Source organism: Rhamphochromis longiceps, linkage group LG11, assembly GCF_057381845.1.
Source record: "Rhamphochromis longiceps isolate RC_006_pf linkage group LG11, R_longiceps_female_GT1.1, whole genome shotgun sequence".
Classification (NCBI taxonomy): Eukaryota; Metazoa; Chordata; class Actinopteri; order Cichliformes; family Cichlidae; genus Rhamphochromis; species Rhamphochromis longiceps.
Genome location: NC_140567.1, coordinates 30,917,501 through 30,937,000, shown reverse-complemented (window position 1 = coordinate 30,937,000; position 19,500 = coordinate 30,917,501). Strand labels below are relative to the sequence as shown.

Below are 19,500 nucleotides of genomic sequence, written 5' to 3'. Positions count from 1 at the left end.
AAAATTTCATACCAATTTACTTAGTCTATAGTGTTTATATGTTGGTATAAGAGCTAATTTATAGGGGTTAACACAATGAAGCTACTTTGGGTGCTCCTTTATACACAAGGTGTCGCCACGGTGACTCCAGATGTTTTGTTTGGCAGATTTTTTTTAACCCCTTCCTGACAAAACCACTAATGGAAAAAGCGTGTAAAAATTAATAAATACAAGTCATAGAATATGAGATAAATGTGTCTTCAGCTCTTTTTTCTGACTTCTTTTGGGCACTTTTACTGTGCCCTTTAGTCTCCAGGAGTGTATAGGGTGTTTGATTTCTCCGTGCAGCTTTTGATCTTAATCAGGAACTCAGTTAACCACAGTAAACTTAGTTCGAGCTGTTTACGTTTCTTTGGTTTTCCTGTTTGTCATGGCTGTGAAGACAAGCTTTTATTTCTTACTGCTGGGATTTTCATACCAAGTTTTCTTTAATAACTACATAACTAAAAAAAAAAAAAAAAAGGACACACTCAACAGTAACACACTTTTAAAGATGAAATCAACCTCAGTTGCATTTGTTAGTGCAAAAATCACGTTTAATAATCATGAAATCTATTTTCACAAGATGACCCTCTTATTTTTTCCCAGAAAGAGGTCAAATAAAGACAACACAGGACAATATTTGAATTTTAACCATTACATCATTTATATAAGAGATACTAAAGCAATTCTTAAAGAATTAGTATGAAGATGATATGCCGGGTTACATTCTGATTTAAGCCCTTTTTAGAGAATTAAGATTACCCGCAAAACTAGGAAATAAAACCAACAATGAAATCAAACAGCAACAGAAAACATTTGTACAACAAAACCTAAATCACAAGAAGCAATGAGATCTTTTTCAGCTGTCCCAAGTTGGCTCCTAAGGAAAATGTGTGAATCTCAAGCTCTGCAGCTCTTCTCCGATTCACTTGTGGATATTATCCCACATCTGAAAACATCACCACCCTCAACCAAGTGGTTCATACTGTGAGCGACATGAGCTGAACTGAGCAGCATTCAACCACCATGTGTTAGTTTACTGGCTGAATATAAAAATTACTGGCCCATATTTTCAAAATAAAAACATTCACTTTTCTCCTATTTATATCTTTATAGCCTTAGTATTTTACCTCTGGACTCAAAGACTGTCTTTCTGTCACATTTGGCGCTTAAGTTTGGACATGTGTAGAGAGTGAGTCCACACTATCCTGATAGACCCGTATGTGTCAGACTCACAGCAAATTGTCCAAAAAAAATAAAATAAATAAAAAGTAGATTTTGAGCTTTAATTATCCCTGCAGCGTTGTGGCTGGCTCAGCTGTTCTTACAGCCACTGAAAGATGAAATGTGTGCTGGAAAAAGCCGAGAAAAATCATGATAATGAATCAATTTTCTGCACAGCTTCCAGCTGCAAATCCATGCTACTAACAAGAACAAATACTAGATGTTAGGTTTAGATTATTTACAGCCTCCGGTGACTTTTCCACTGCTTTGCCATTTCACGACCTATAAACACAACATAAAGGTCACATGCTTGAGATAATGTTAGAGTTTTGAATACAAGCGCATCGCCTGAATGCAGCAGAGGAGTGATCAGCTTTAAAAAAAAAAAAAAGTCACAAGTAACACACATTATATTCACTCTTTCAGTTGAAGGTTTTATTTTTATTTTATTTATTTGTTATTAACGTGCCCTTCCTGCATTAGTTTCACTATTGGGCCATTTAAGAAAAAGAAAAAAAAATCCTCTAAAAATCAAAACAATTACATGTGTGATTTGTTTACATGTGACATTTTCTTAATCAATGCTTGGAGAAGTAATCAGAACCCCTCAATCTACAATCAACACAAACAGTGCCAACTGTCAGACATGTTGCTCACAGTGTGAACACACAAACAGCTGGACACTGTAATTTACAGCACAAAAGTTCTGGCCAAATGGAAAAGTGGGAAAAAAAAAAAAAAAAAGGCAGTTAAGTGTAACATTCTCAATCAGCCAAGATTTAGATGATGTTTTTTTATGTTCATGGTTCACTCTGCAGCAGGATCACACTGTACAGACAATCTTGTGGGGGGAGTAATGACTCATCGGGTTTTTGTACGTCTGCATCAGACTGTGTCATTTCTCTTGGTCAATATGTTTGGGAGGTTGGGAGGTGAAAAAAAAAATCTAATTTGGCTGGAGTTTGATTCAATTTTAGTCAAACTGTGGAATGAGACATTTAAAAACAAATACATATTGCAATCCTTAGTTTTGTACTGTATACTAGAAGTTTTACTACCAAGAAATCAGCATTGTGACCCGTTTAAGTGCATATAACCCCCCCAAAAACACAGGAACTAGGTGTCTTTGAACCGTGCATTTAATATTTGCCGGCTGCTGTTGCCTGTCCTGAGGAGCAGGATCTCTTAAAACACACGTGGCTGCATGGCGGCCATCAAAACGTTCCCATCTGTTTTTTAACCGTATTACAAAGCTGCAGATGCTGATGACATGTGACAGACAGGACGAAGAGGAGGGCTGAGCACAAAGAGACTTGAGACAGCGTCATTTCAGAAACTTATGAGAACTGTACAACAAAAACATTACAACCCAAACAACCCAAATCTGTACAAATGTACAAAAATCAACAGGCTTAAAACAACATGAGGATTCATTTGAAAATGTCCAGTCGCTGTGGATCTGACAGTATATGGTAACAACCTGGATCAGAGTCCATGTGCCGACTTTGTTGAGTGCAATCCACAGCAAACCTGAGGCCGGACTTTGTGCTTCTGGATTCGACTGTGACGTCATCATCTCTCCGTGAGCACCACCGCCACAGTGAGTATAAAGGACAGCTGGTTAGTGATCATTAACATGGTCATTTCTCTTATCGCTATAACATTACCAGAAAGTTTAACCTATAAGATCATAACAAGAAAATGATCCCTTTCTTCTTCCTGTTCTGCTGGTTTACTGAGATGCTTAATGCTGCACTGTTACCGTATATCTGTGTAGAAAGAAAGTCAAAATGAAGGAAATCATCTGTAGACACTCACAGAGGTGTTGGACATAAAGGTAAAGGTTCGGCTTTTGTTAGAAGCAACGCAAACTTGTTTTCCCAATCCCGTTTGATCTCAGATAAAAGCAAAATCACTTCTGTGGTTTCGGTTTCTAGTCCTGACTGCAGTGTGCTCATGTACATCTTATCCCATGCCTTTTGTTTTAAACAAACACCTGTGAGTTTCATTCCAAAAAACCTGATGCAGTTAATGTGCTCTATTTAACAAGAAGAAAACTTCCAAAATACAAGTTCACACTTTCACCCGTCTGTGAAAATGAAGTTTCACGTGAGTGAGAGTCTGCTTGGATGGAGCTGGGTGTGACAGGCTGTCCCGTAGGAGGTGTTTTGACTTTTTCAGTCAGCCGATCAAACAGATGCACTTTAGTGAAATCAATGCAGCAGTCCACGCTGACTTTATGGTGACCTTTACACTCTGTAGCTCATTTAAAACAAACAAAAAAAGTCTCATCCAAGCTGCTGATGTCCTGCTTTCACACTTCGATAGGTTCATACAATATGTTAAGATTACTCGTTCAGTCGAGTTGTCAATAGGTAAAATGCCTGGCATTCTAATGCATTCCTGGCAGATGACATGACTGTCATGTACTGCATGTCTTGCGTTTCTAGTGTGACTGAAAAAAATTCGCGTCAATATTCCAGAGTTTCAAAATCTTTTCTTAAGAATACTGTAAACGCCCGTCAATGTGACGCGTGATGCGTCAATCTGATAAAAATGTTGGATTTTCTAAGCAGACATGCAGTGACGCAGGGAAACAGGACAGACGAGAATCCTAACTCAGTCTTGGTTTAGATGCTACAAGTGCACTTTTACAAATAGTGACAATCCTGAGACCTCCAACAGCACAGAATGAGCCAGCAGAGAAGCAGACTGACGAGTATCTGAGTACAAGCTTGGGTCATAAATACCGAGAAATTAATGATCCTGCGGAGTTCAGAGTCAACTTTGAGTGCTGTTTATTTGAAAATGTTGGTCTGAGGAATGAAACTCTTCACAGGACTCACCGAGAACAGAAACTCGCACTGAAACTGATAACATGAACATCTGGTAAGCGAACTGAACCTGAGTTCTCTGCAGGCTGTAGAAGGTAGTCAATTCCCCAAAGGAGTATTTTTTTTCAGTTCCTTGTTCAGTACCCAATCACATGACTTAATTCACACACACACTGTGTCACATGATCTACAAGCTGTGGTTTCCATGGAGAAGTGATGGTACTGAAAAAGGAAGCAAGTACACAAGGAAGGAAGGAAGGAAAGAAAGATGGACAGACTGTTATGGTCGCTTGTGTTGGCAGAGTTCAAAAGAGGTGTGTTTGTTTTATGACACAGTATTTCCCTCTGACGTAAAAGAGCAGCACAGTAAAGGGCAAGTGACAGGAAGACAACATGCCGATTTCCTGATGTTCATTCCAGAAAACCTGCTAAGCTGCTGAGCAGGTAGGAATTTCACAACCTATGGTTCACACACAGTTGTGCAAGAAAAGAAAAACACACACCAGGCCCTAAAACTTCCTTATTACTGCATTTCATTTCATTCAGTCATTCACTGGAGGCATTAGCTGAGTGTTAAACAATCGTATTGCAAACAGAATCCAAACTACTGCTTGCTGCTACCTCTCTGTGAGGTATTACATTAATCTGATCCGTTTGTATAACACAAAGATAAAAATAACCTACAGCTAACAAAACCCAACCAGGTGCAAAAAACTTCAATTCTTTGTCTTTACCCACTCTAGCAACTTCATGTTTTACCAATTTTTGTCTTTTGTTATAATGTGACATTAAAGTTATAGCAAAGACTTAACAGCCCCACAAGAATATTTTGCAACTTGGTTTAGCAGATTTTATTTTTGCAGTCTGTTTGAAGGAACACCACGATCCATGACTGATTTGGTAGCTGATAACACCATGACCTTATTTTAAAAGTTCAGTCCCAAAGGCCTTCTAATCTCACGTTACTCAAGATGCTATTTTGGCCATCTTGGCATTGTGTTGGACTTGGAGGTCATTACTTTGCTTGAGTTCTTGGATTCTAGCACCACTGCCCTGTACTCCATCTGACAACTGGAGATCTTCTGCTGCAAACCCTAGAACTACGGTTGTTTGAAGCTGTAATGCTTTTTGTGTCTCAAACTCTGAGCTCAGCTGCAGAGCAGAACAGGGCCTAGCAGCTAAAGAGGATGAAAGACTCATTGGAGATGCAGGTGAGTGTAACGCTCAATTACTTATGTATCACAGGGTACTTGCTGATTAAAATATTTCAAAAAGGGCCCTTTATGAAGGGTATTGTTTATCATGGATGGACAATGGAGCCAAAATGGAATTAAAATATGTGGGAAATGCTGTATAATTACTCACAGGCGGGGTCAGTGCAACAGCTTTTTGGAAACAAATGAACATATCAGCCCAGCACTGCAAAGTAATGTGTGCTTTATTTAATCAATATTCAGAATCAGAGTATATTTGGCTGGCTAGTTATTTATTTCTGAAGGTAAACTTTAGATTATTTGATAAGCAATGGGGTGTTTGATAGAAGTCTAACTAGATTTCCCAGCCATGGTCGGCTACGAAAGATTTTCACAAGGTCTAAAGCAACCTCTCAACTAGCGTTCAATCAGCCTCGTCTGGAACACAGGTCCACACAAGCCATCTGTTGAAAGGTGTGTGTGTGAGAGAGAGAATGTTGATCACCAATACTTTCCATTCATCCTCTGGTTTTTAACACAATGTGGAAACAAGGCAATTAGGTTCCTCTAGGTAAAAATTGCCCACTAGCAGCTAAATGGAAAAGCCGGTGACTGCCCTTACAAGATTGGATGGCTGGTTTAAGTGACTTTCAAGTGTTTCTAGGAACAAATTGAACCGTTCCCATCTGATCCCATCCCTGGTCTATAATCGCCCTGGTCTTCACACAAAACCAAACAACAACCCTACCCTCTATAATGTGTTTCAGAGTCAACCTATCATGAAGTCGCTGTTTTTTGCAGTCTTGTTTTATTATCTAATAACCTTTCTGCTTGCTGAAGGCTAAGCTGAGTTTTCTACAAGGCACTATGTGAGGGTATAGAAGAAGGCAGAGTAAGCTTGGGGGCAGCCTCTAAGAAAACTCATACGTGGTTGTTAAAAGAGAAACAATTGCTCATCGTGAGACAAGCTTTAGTTGATTTGTCAAAAGCAGCTATAGTAGATTAGAAAAAGCTCTGCGTTTAGCACAATAGATATTTATAAAAGGGAAACTTTTCATTTTGCTGGAGTCCAATTTACAAAAATAGTGCAGAATTCTGTTATAATAAAGTCCTGTTTGGTGAAATACCTGAAAGAAAACCAAAGACAGGCTACAGCCCAAACATTTGCTTTTCCCTGCAGAAATTACAAGCAGTTACCTTGTTTAGGTCCATGGAGAGAGAGCACGGACAAAAATAAGAAAGAAAGAAGAAGAAATTAACTTAAGCTGAGTATAGAGCAGAGGGCAAGTCTCTCATTAGCACCTTTGTTTTCTGTAGTGACTAACTGAAGCTAATTAAGAGGGAAGGGAGAAGGGCTGTGATGAACAGTCAAAACTTTATCTCAAAGTGCTGCTGGTCACCCAGGCAGTTTCTCAAGTGACTGATTAATCACTGCGTTCAGGAAAGTATTTATCCCTGCTGGATTCATAGAAAAGGGTAAAACATTTTGGTTTGTTGATGAGACCAGAACTCCAAAGTGAATTAATGAATTAATCCAGAATTCCTCTCTTGGTGGATCATGATTCAATCACAAGGATGAAAAACACAAAAAATGTAATCAGCAGAGTACTTCCTCCACGGCAGAGAGATGGACAGACCGTTGGGAGGATCGGACCTTCCTCAGTCACTGCTGTCGTCATCGTCGTCATCGTCCGAGAGGTTGTTGCTGTGGAACTTTGACCCCGGCCGAGTGATGGAGTCTGAGCGTGCCTGGTTTACGGATGTCAGCTGCTCGTAGCAGTGCTCGCAGACACGAACTGGTTTGGACGACTGGCTAGGAAGGAGGTACTTCTTCTCTGAGCACGGCCCACAGACCACAAATCCACATTTCCTGCAGTGGTGGCGGCGGCTGACTGGCGTGAACTTCACCTTCTTGCAGCGCATGCACACAGAGGCCTCTGAGTCGGGCACCCATACAGCCGCGTGCTCTCCTGTAGGGGACTTGCCACTCTTCTGCAGCAAGTCTCCGACACATTTCCCTATGTGGTTCATCCATTCGGACTTCTCGGTGGCAGTAGCAGCATACACAGCGAAAGACTTGGTGGGCGTCTTGATGAGCCAGCCATTGCGCAGGTCGCCTTCATCTGGCACTGTGTCGATGGTGACGCTCTCCAGAGGGATGATGTGCTGCTTATTGTACTTCTTCTTCTGAATGACGATGTTACCATAAACCAAGATGTCGTTGAAGAGGAAGAACTGCCGTGCCTTTGGCTTCTTTCGGCAGAGTTTAGTGAGAACACCCTCACCAATCAGCACACGGCCTGGGATGGCCAGTGGCTGACCTGCAGTGCCGAAGCAGCTCTCAACCACCGCAATCCGCTTGGAGTTGGCCTCGCTGTTCGCAAGCCGGTCCACCATCTTCACCTCACCTGGAGGAAGACAAACAGAAGAAAGTTGAGAACAAACATTGGGGATTTTTTTGTTTTGTTTTTTTTAAATTGAGCAACACAGCCAAATAAGCAATTCTAAAAGTTTCTAGTTTGAAAACGAGACCAGCGAGCCTTGACTAATTAAATTTTTATCAACATCTTATTAAAATATAGCAGACTTGCAGGAAAAGTAATATTTTCAGGACTTATTCTTATGCCCATCTGAGTCACCGCAGAGCAAATAAAGCCAGACAGAGAACACTCTACCAAGAGTGACCCTGACAATTTAACAAAATATAAATAAATTTTAACAAAATCGTGCCAAGTCCATCACTGTGAGCAGTACTTTACGTAGTTCTTTTAGAGTAACTTTACATATTTAACTCTTGGTCACATGTATGCTTTTGTTTTCTTGCAAATGTTTTTACTCATTCTAGTTGATTCTTTGTGAGTTCTTGTGAGTTCCCACTTGATATCAGTTTAACATTTTGAAGAAAGCAAAAAAAAGCAAAAAAAAAGCAGAGTAATTGGGGTTCTTCCGGCGTTTAACTTTCACTTTGTTATGCCATAAACTGATTATACTGATTCCTGTTTACTGACAGCATAATACTGTAAATACAGAGGGGAGTAGAAACCATTAAAACAATCTCTCTGACCCTGTTCTTAAGTTATACTGGCATAACTGTGTTTGTAGTAGCGGATTTCCTGCCAGTGCCTGTATTTCTTTCTAATGAAGAACCACAGTGCAATGAATCACTGTTCCACTTTCCCTGGTAACTTCACTGATCTCATCTGTCACGTGTTGGTTTAGTGCCACATGATCTGATTTTACACTTAAGCTGTCTGTGCTTAAGACTGGCGTCTATATTGTAAAATGTGACTTCGAGTAGCAATGCGATAATCACATTGGCTGACAAACGTATGGTCTTTAGCACATGTTATATTTAATTGACAGTGACATTTGCCAAATACAAAAATCATATAAAACCCAATTTTCCATATTGCCAAACTCCCATGGCTTCATCTCGTACAGCAAGAGATAGCACCTCATTCATTAACAAATTAAACAGATTGATCAGTCACACTTCATCTGTCAGCAATAAATACTAAATATCCAATTTATTTGTTACGACTTCTGGTGATTGTGGCATAAAAAAAAATAATTAGCCACTAGTAGGGCTGGGCTATATATCGAGTTTTAAAAAAAAAAAATCGATATATTTTCATACGAGATATAAGATGTGACAATATCCTTTATATCGATATAGTCTATGTTACGTTATAATTATACTTGTGGAGCCACAAGTTTGCCTCTCTTTCGTCCACTTTTGTCTCTGCGCAACGTTACTCGGCCTCGCCTCTCCTTCACTGAACACAACTCCTCCTCCCCCATAGCTTCACCTGCAGGCAGCAACAAGATGGACACGGCAAATCTCCGTTAGCGAGTTGTGGGGCTGGACGGCGTCAACGTGTTAGCGAGCTAACCACGCTAACGACATGCAGCCCACAAGGGCTGCGCGGCCTAAAATCCTTTCATTTTCTCAAAAGTTGATAGCGCGCCTTATGTATGAATTCTGGTTGTGCTTACTGACCGCGAACCGATTTTAGGTGGTACACGGCGCTCAGCAATCTGTCAAAAAAATGTTTAGTACGACTTTGGTAAGCTACAGAGCTGCAGCGCTTGATGGATTGTTGGAGCATTACGGCTACCGTAGTCTGGAGCCTCGCGGAGTGATACGTACTGTGCTTCGACGTAATATTACCGTATTGTGTGTGTATAAGGACCATAAATGGCACCTGCTAAGAGACATGGTTACGAAGCAGATTGCAAACTCAAGGCTATCAGTCACGCAGTAGAAGTTGGGAACAGAGCAGCTGTGAAATCTGTCTTTGTTATTATGCTCAGCATCTGTTAGTTTACATTTTGACTGCACAATTATGAGCTTTTTCTTATGCACAAAAACAACATTGTTTTCTTTTATTTATGGAGCATGATTATTTAATAAATGCTGATAATTTATTTTTGAGAAATTTATTCATGTAAATCTATGCTGTATGTAAATAAAAATGCCTGTGTGACATCTGGGACACAGTGTGACTAAGAACTCTCTTTTTGTTCTTAACTTATGGCTTTAAAAAAAATATTGAGATATATATCTTATATCGCCACCCAGCTAAAAAATATCGAGATATGAATTTTGGGTCGTATTGCCCTAGCGACTAGGTGTAGCAAACAACCCACTGGACATTAACATTACAAAAATAAAGAAATAAATGAAGAAAAGAAAGAAAAGCTGTTAAGTCCCAAACTACAAACTGAAACAACACTGAATAACTGAATGTGCGGGAAATGTCTTCACATAAAATACATTTAGCCTACATAATATTATCCCACAATCCAAATGTAGGTAAAAACGAGCCATCTCTCCCGCAGGGTGACACATAAATAAATAGTTTACCCGATGTGCACCTTTTTTGTCTCTTCTTTTTAACTCTTCAATTCCTGAACATGAACCAGCATTTTTGAACACTATTTTATCTCAGTTTTATTTTTTCTTGTGTGTCCTTTGTAAGTAAAGGTTACAGTCTGAATGGATCCATTCCTCAAGCTTTTAAGAGAGAATTCAATTGAGACTCAATACCAAACACAAGCAGGTGTCTCCTCTCTGATGTGACCCAGATAACAGCACAGCTTATGGGTCTCCCTTTGGCTGAAAGCGCAGTGAAAGAGGTCAAAGGTCACTGGTGATAGATACAAAAGGATGCTGGCACTCTCTAGGCGAGCCCTAGGGTTTGAGAGCAGAGTCGTGCCCTCAAAAAAGATAAGATGAAGTACACACTATAGTACAGACATGAAGCCATGCACAAGCAGCATGGATACTGTGAAATCAGAGAGATAAACTTCTGAAGTCTTATTTACTTAGACAAAGCCTGCTGAGATTCATTCATCTTAAGATCTTGACTTGTGGATGCAGTTTCCTTTTTAATCCTTCCCACTGCTGTGACCACCCATACATGTATATTTTGTTCTGCTTTTTTTTTTTTTTTTCCCCCGGTGCTTTCCAATCAGCCTTATTAAACCTGACTAAAAAATTTAAACAATTATTTGCTCCACCCCTCTGGTTATTCTTACTATTTCTTTAATAATGTTTTGTTTTTAAACTGGAGATATTAGCAAGTTTCTCAGAGACTAATGATTCAGTGATGAAATGGTCAGTAATATCACATTAACATTCATACAAAACAAAAGTGTAAAAAAAAAAAAAAAAAAAAAAAAAAAGGAAACACACCACATTTTTTAAAATTATTTTGGGCCTTTCTAGTTTTTTTTGGGTAGATATAATAATAATAATAATAATAATGGATACTTTATTGATCCCCATGGGGAAATTACTTGTTTTTCTCTGCATTTGACCCATTCACTCAGTGAAGCAGTGGGCAGCCCACTAAGCAGGCGCCCGGGGAGCAGTGTGTAGGGACGGTACCTTGCTCAGGGGTACCTCAGGGTAGCCGTTAAGTGGATTCGAACCGCCGACCTTCCGATCATGGGGCGACCACTTTACCTACTGAGCTATCCCTGCCCATATAGCGAAGACTGACAAGAAAGCGGAACAAAAGAGAGACAGGAGAAGACATGCGGCAAAGGGGCTGCAGGTCGGACAGGAACCCGCTCTCAGACATGTGGCATATGGTCGCCTGCTCGTCCCAATGAGCTAAACCGGCACCCAACTTCACCACATTTGAGGGTCTAGAACCAACATTTCTCAAAATATTCCTGAAATTTGATCATTTTTAAACACAGGCAAAGCTACACAATGTCCCTTCTAAACTTCCCAAACTTCATTATTTGAAAGTTTCTGTAACTCTGCAACAAATAAGCTCCTAGCCACTTGTTTGTTGGTAAGTGGGTGGACTGAACTTGAACAAACTGCATAACTAAACTAACTGTAACATATAGAAACCAAAGTTTAGGTGTGACTGCACTCTTGATTTCAGACTTTAAAGAAAAAAAAATACAAACAACCAAACAAAACCGCAGTGCAAGAATCGATGCTAATTAGCCAGCAGATGCCAGTGCAGCTTGGGCCGGGCTCCCTAGTGATCTGCACACTAATAACCCTGAGTGAGGGAGTGAACTGCGACAGAAAAGCCCCGTAGAGGACAGAGGGGTTGCTGAAACGCCAACCCTGTTAGCGAGGGCTCATTTCCCACTGCCGAGGCAGACCGGGGACCAACTCCCATCAGCAGACAGTTGAAGGCACAAAGAGCAAAAGGTTCTGGTGAGAGATAGCGGCATAAATACAGGCTGCAGGCTCCCAACCCAGTAATCAAAGTGAGACAGAGTGGGATGAAACAGACTGAAAAATGCACAGAAAATGCTACAAGAAGAAAGAGCTTTCTTTGCTCTGCAGTGATAAATGACAGCTTTCATGAGCAAAGACAGGAACACAGCCGGGAGCAAACAAAAGAACTCTGAGGGCATAATCAGTCATGACGGTTTAATGGTATGGTCAATATAATGATTTAATATGGTGAGACATTTCAGTTTCAGTTATTTGTCATTTAAGTGAAATGTCATCTTGCAAACAGGTCAAGTTTCTTCTAATGATTTTTCTCTTTTCTTTACCTTAAGCTCAAAATGCTATCATTTGTAAATGCTTCAATTTAAAAATAATTAAAACAAATATAATTATCCTTTTAAAAGTGGTTAAAGTACAGCAAAACAGTTATGTATGATCTCTGTGGGATTTCAAATAAATAAAATAAATGATCAATTACAGCAAAAACAAACAAAAAAAAAACGTGTTATTTGTTTCAGGAATACAGTTAACAGATGGGTGCTTCTGCTGGCAGACACATTCTTTAATGTAGCTTAAGAAAGCCAACTTTAATATGCCAAAGGAAATAAAGAAAAATTCTGGAAACAGAAATGCCTTTGTGTAAATCTAATAATTTCATCAATTAAAATCTGTTTTATTGATGAAAGTAAAGTAACATTGTAATTGATTAAGTAGACTTTGGCGAAAATTTTTTTAAATCAATAAAAAAAACAAATGATACTGGGATTATTAGTGAAGGATAAAAAGTAAATGCAGTCCATTACATTCATTTGCCAATGTGGCTCATAAAAGAAATAAACGTCACAGCCAGAACCAATTATCCATCTCTGTTATGTTGGTATTTAGTGTCCGTTTCCCTTAGGGATAGATTGGGTTCGTCAGCCAGCTGGAGATTGGCGAACTGAACTCTTTGTGCCAGCGTTGCCCTCTGTGGAGCTCAACTTTACCAGCTGCTGATTCTCATTTGTGAAAATGAATACATCAATCATCCATCTGTGCTCCCCTGGACAGAGAGAGGTAGACGAAACTGAGCCAGGTTGGAGCAAATTATTTAATGCATCAACCACCCTGACACCAGATTACAGCTGCCTGACTAAGGTGTGAATACTGCCAAGGTTACAGGTTTGAATATCCCTAGAGACCCTTGCAGCAGTGCACCCACAGAAAATTTGTTTTATGAGTTTGCATTTCCTATGTAAATTGCTGCTAATTATAGGGAAAACAGACGATAGTTCAGAGGTGGTAATTTTAGCACAGTTAGTTGTGATGTATATAAATGCAGTTGCTGATTTCTAGAAGACTCTGAAGAATACCAAGTTTTTTTCCACCTCTCACCAACTCAACATCTTTGTTATCTTTAATTTTCATTTAATTATATTATGGGCAATATATTAGATAATTTTCCCTCTTCTTCGGTAATAAAACAGTAATAGTTTGCAATGAAGTTGAAATAAAGGGGTAGTAACCACACTGAATGATGTAATTTACATTAGGGCTGGGCTATATACCGTTCACGGTAATACCGGTGTAATTTTGGGCAACGATAAGAAAATGAAATATCGCGATAGAATATGGGTAAAACACGCATGTGCAGTGCCTATGTTTACATACGCACATGGCGGCGACGCAGAATGAGAAGAGCGAAAGTGGATCGTTGAATGAAACGGATGAACCAGAATTGGTTTGTAAAAATGCTGCAACTTCAGTGGTGTGGAACTTTCGTCCGTCAGATACAAAACAAAGCACTATTTTTGCTAGCGCATGCTAGCGGGCCGTCGTTATTACAGTGTTGTTTGGAAAATACAGCACACTTAAAATCAATCCTTTGATTTTTCTGAAAATCGACAGTGCCCCTTATAATCCCGTGCGCCTTATGTATGAATTCTGGTTGTGTTTACTGACCTCGAAACGATTTTATGTGGTACATGGCGCTCTAAAATCTGTCAAATGTTTTAGTACGACTTTGCTAAGCTACGAACCCGCACCACTTGATGGATTGTCGGAGCATTACGGCTATCGTAGGCAGGCGCAGAGTGATACGTACTGCGTATATATCATGATAAATATTTTTGGTCATAACCCAGTTATAGCTTGTAACAATCTTGATTTTTATCTGAAATGAATATAATGTGGTATCAATTCGGGTTAAGAATGTGAAAACAAATGTAACAATACCTATGATGAAAAAAATGGCTTAGTAAGCTTTTAGTAACAATGTTAATATGTGAGAAATGTTACATTTTGTACATTGGCCTTACCTAATTACATGTTATTTAAAGTGCTTTAATTGGTTATTACTTCTCTAGATCCCACATTACGCCACTATTTCCATGTTATTACCAAGCTGTAATAAAAGTAACTTTTCCATAAAACCCAGAGGTGTTTTGCAAATTGTTTAATCATTTGCCCGCATGGTCTTTCATTAGCTTTGCCTAAAGATAATATATTTTATTTACTACAAACTAGTGCAAATCACATACCATCTCAACTTTTCAAACAGGGCTGTTCATGGGTAGTTTTGGTTTCTTAGCTGGAGTCTGGTGTTTTGAATGTCAATGACGACTGGCTGTGCTACCTAGGGTTACGGGAACAGCAGTGGCTTTAGATAAGCCCAATGATTAATTCATTACGAGCTGCTGACCTCTCTCTCAGTTTACAAGAGGTGTTCATTTATTGCCAACACCCAAAAACATTAAACCTCCATGAAAAAGCAATAAATAAATAATATAAATAAATAAATAAATATTAAAATTATAAATAATTAAAAAGCAGGGCACTTTGTTCTCTTTAACAAGTGGGGAAGAACGACACGACAAGTAAGGCAGAGATTATAGTTTTGTCATGGCTATTACCCTTTATGAGAGATGCAAGATGTTCTAACCCCAACAAAACCCTGAAAAGGAAAAAACAACAACAAAAAACCCCCACCTTATCTTCCTTTTTAAGTCCCATCTTATTGTGCTCAATACAAAAGAACTTGCCCGTTTTCCATCTTAAGTTCAGTTATTCTATGCTTTATAAGGTGAAATCTGTGTGTGCTCTCAAACTGTGGTAAGTAGAGTTAAAATAAGTTGAATAAATATGATTCTTGTAGGAAAAATACACAAAGAAGACACTGCTGTTGATACTGTACTTAGCGATATTTCACTAAAATTCATCTCCAATCCTTCATTACTCTGACAGTTGCTAAAGTTTGGGGAGTTGTGGTGTGAACTGTTTTGCTTTCTAAAGTGGGCCATCTAATAAAAATTTTGCAAACAAATAAGCAAAAACAAGGTTTTACTTTCGAGTTGCCAAGGTGATGCCAGTGTAAAACAATCTCACACTTAATTATAAATAACCACCTATGTTAAGTGTTTCTACTGCAGGCGGACCTCTTGGTTACAGTCATTATTACATGGCACTTGTTAACTTTGAACTTCAGAATTAGATGCAATTTCTCATTTAACAATTTTCAAGCAGTGTAAAATGGCCTTAAAAACTCTTGAGATTTTCTTGAGTATAGCACGTACTCTCAAAATTACATAGATAATAGCATGAATATGCCAACTCGTGGGAATTGTCAGAGAAACTGCCTTTTCTGTAATTTGGTTGTGGTTTGCAAACAAGATGTTTGAGATATTTGTGAAAGAAGACTTCTCTGGAATATACGAAAAGATGACGTGGGTGATTCAAGACTTTAGTATGACCAGCAATTAAACCACCAGTGGACACCGCACTGGGAAGTCTGGGAAGTAAGAAGCAGTGACAGCAATGAGTCAGACGCTAAAGGGAGAGAGTAAAGATGGTGAAAGCAGGGCAGGGAAGAGAGAAAGAGCCATTCTGTAGACTGTAAACAGCAAACACGGACACAAGGGCACCCATTTATCCAGAGGAGAGAATGTGAGGGTGGAGGCCATCAATGATGAGGCAGTGTCTTTGTTCTTGCCTTTTCCATTCTACATCTCTTTAAGCTGCTGCTCTTATTACAAATGATAAAGCATTAAAACATATTCTTTAGAACCGATCAGTACAAAGGTGTCTTCATTTTAAAAGCAGCAAATCTGATCTAAAAGCAAATGGTACAGACAGTGTTTTGACACTGAATGTAAAGGGAAGATTTATATTAACATTATAATTAATAAGGCAGAAACTAAAATTTCCCCACCCAATTTTCTCCTTTGTAAAGTTTAAATTCTGTCCATGTATACGAGGAGTTCAACAGGTCTGACATGTTGGCCCACATATCACCAGTAGGAAAACCACACAAACTTAGCATGCATAAATTTAATTATGCATGATGATAAACTTCATCCAAAGTGAGACAAAAACCAAATCATTCCCAGTTTGAATAGATCTCAGGTAGAGCTGTGCGATATGACAAAATATATCGGATGATGATATGAAAACATCTATCATTTCAAATTATACGCCATCCTTTGTTTCATGGTGTCGCAAAATACACTGTTTAGGCATCGGGGCACAGAGAATACCAGCATAGCCAGTGAAAATGAAGCAGGAACAGGCAGCTCCAAATAAAAGGACCAGTCAAAACAAATCAAGGACCTTATTCCTAAACGAGGGGCTACCTCTGTAGCATGGACATGGTTTGGTTATGAAAAGTCTGACACAGCAGAAAACGGAAAACTATGCCGCAAACCTGTCCCCACCACAGACTCAAACACGACAAACCTCTTCTACCACCTACGCAAGAATCAGGTGAAAGAGTATGGAGACTCAAACTTTAGAAGAGGCTTTTCCCAGCAGCACACCATGTAATAAATACCTCCAAAAGTTGATTCTGTTCATCTGGATGTAGCGTTTTCAGTGGGAGAAATGTTTTGCCACTCATCCAAGTGACTTCTTCAGTCTTAGCTGACTGCAGGTTTCCCCAATCTTATAAACAGGATATTTGCATAATGACTGAAACCAGCCCACTGAAGGAACAATGGGCTGGGAGGTCAGTTCCTTAATCATAATTATGCAAATTCTCATGACCATTGATCAACAACCACTGATCAATGGCCATGAGTACTAGGGCTGGGCCATATTATACCGTTCACGGTAATACCGGTATAATGTTAGGCAACGATAGGAAAATGAAATATCGCGATAGAATGGGAGTAAAACGCGCATGCGCAGTGCCTTTGTTTTCATACGCACATGGCCGATTGTTGAGTGAAACAGATGAACCAGAATTGGTTTGTAAAAATGGTGCAACTTCCGTGATGTGGAACTGGTTTGGTGTTTGTCCGTCAGATACACAACAAAGCACATTTTTTTGCAGAACATGCAAGCGGCCGTTGTTATTGTCATATTTGTCGGACTAAGATGCTCTTAAATCTGGGAGTAATCTGGGTCCTAAACTCCGTATGCTTCAGGTCAAACAACACTGCAGCATCACTTAGAGTTAAAAACTGTCTAAATTCTTTCATCTTTAATAAAACGATCAGCATTGCTGCTTTACCAGGTGTAACTATAAAGTTTAACTTCCAGGCATCCATGAAAACAAAAGTTATTACATTTAACGGAGTTAGAAGTTAGCAGGAAGCTAGCGGAAGTTAGCTCGCTAGTTTCGCTAGTTACCTAAGCATGATATTGCATGTTCTGACTGAGAGATTTCTGAAAAAAATCAAACGTACAACTCTGCTATCACTTCCAACATAAATGAAGACAGGAAACTAAACAGCAGTGACGTTTGTAGGGTTACTGAAGTTGGGCTAGCTGGTATATAATGATGTGCTACGTGATCACTAGCGACACAGCTATGTTAGCATAACATAAACAGTGAAGCTGGAGGACGAACACTAACACTTTTCCACTTATAAAAGTTAACGTGAAGGTTCTTCATGGTTAGAGACAAATGCAATCGCATGGCAGGATGCTGTAAACGGACCAAACTTCAGTCAGGAGAACAACTGAGATAATAATAAGAAAGCTGCACCGCTTGATGGATTGTCGGAGAATTACGGCTATCGTAGGCAGGCGCCTCACGGAGTGATACGTACTGTGCTTCAACATAATATTACCGTATTGTGTGTGCATAACCTCTTTTTAAGTTTTGTGGATATTATACATGGTTATGCTGAGGATATGTCGGCCAATTTCCACTGGAAATGCCTTTTGGTTAAACTGTCAGCAAGCAATTTGCATTTGCACTGTAAAATTTTTATATAACTTTAATGCAGATAAAAAAAAACAGCTGCTTGTTTAAGTGAAAATACATTGATGTTTTGGGGTTTTTTTTGCACTAATAAAGATGTGGAGTTGTAAAGTATTTTGTCTAGTGTCAATTATATCGTCAGTTATATAGTTATTGCAAATTTTCAAATGTATATCGTGATAAATATTTGTGGTCATATCGCCCTGCTTTATAACTAACTGTACTTCACTTTCAATATAAAATCTTCAGAGCCACTCTTCAATCCCACAGAAGGCGAAAATTTTCTCTAAGAATTATGGAATAAATATCAGTTAAACAACGTGTACCAGTTTTTCTCCCTCATTGTTTCACTTTGCTGTTATTTTCTTTCTTGAAAAGTTTCTCGAGTGTTCCTTGAGACTTTAGCTCATTGAAATTTAAAATTTAAAGTACTTTTCTAATCTCTCGATAAAGTCTTTGTCTGAAACAATACACTCTTTATAACAATATTCAGTAAAATCCAAATAAGGGACACTGAGAAAAACGTCCTGCCTCTTGTACCTCAGCATTTGTGTAAATTAGTCTATTGTAAATTAGAGACAGCAGAAAGCATGTCATCCTCACTCCTAATCCTGTTCTTTATCACATCAAATTTGTGAAAGAAACTCTGGCCAGTGTTTCCTCAAACCTACTGAGCTAACTAGAAACTAGTTCAGCCCTAACTCATCCTCCCAAGATTAATTACCACAGCTTTCCTTTTCAAAACACTTCCTATATATTAACACACTGTGTATTTGAGTATGATAAAGAGCTGTAATGCTTATTCTTATCGTTAACGTTAAAAAAAAAAAAAAAATGTAGAAGCGATCATCTACATTACCATAACGCATCCCACCGTGACAGTATCGATCTTTAACCTATCCCAATTTCTGATGTTGTCAGCATAGTAAACATAATTCTCACTTGCTGAATTACTGTTAAGAACTATATTGCACCTCCAAGAGGAACTGCCTCATGTCATATCTAAGAGCAAATTCTCACACTTCATGCAAATGATAGTGACACAGGGCTTCCCCTTAAGACTACTCAAACCAGAGAAGACTAATATTTCCATCCTACCCTAGTTCACTTGTGTGCAAGAACAGTTTACTGAGGTAATGACAACTGCCACCAGTCCTATAAACACTCTGTTCTTCAGAGGCCATCAAGTGGGGGGAAAACCCACTTTTCTAAATGAGATACGTCCAGGGTTAAAATCACACTAATAACAGGCCAAAAACTCTTGACAAATAACAGGTCGGCTACTCTAAGACATCGGTTTCTGCCAAACAGTCAACGCTCTTTTACCTGTAAATGTCA

General features: G+C 39.0%; 1 protein-coding gene across 1 annotated transcript in view; it reads right to left on the bottom strand.

Moving 5' to 3' along the window:
• Positions 1 to 560: 560 nt before the first annotated feature.
• Positions 561 to 19,500, bottom strand: part of plekhf2 (pleckstrin homology and FYVE domain containing 2) — a 38,045-nt gene continuing 19,105 nt past the window's right edge. The window contains exon 2 of the mRNA XM_085423624.1: positions 561 to 7,680. Within this exon, the coding sequence (XP_085279750.1) occupies positions 6,932 to 7,669 (738 nt within the window). The 5' untranslated portion in view covers positions 7,670 to 7,680 and the 3' untranslated portion in view covers positions 561 to 6,931. The remainder of the gene's footprint in view (positions 7,681 to 19,500) is intronic.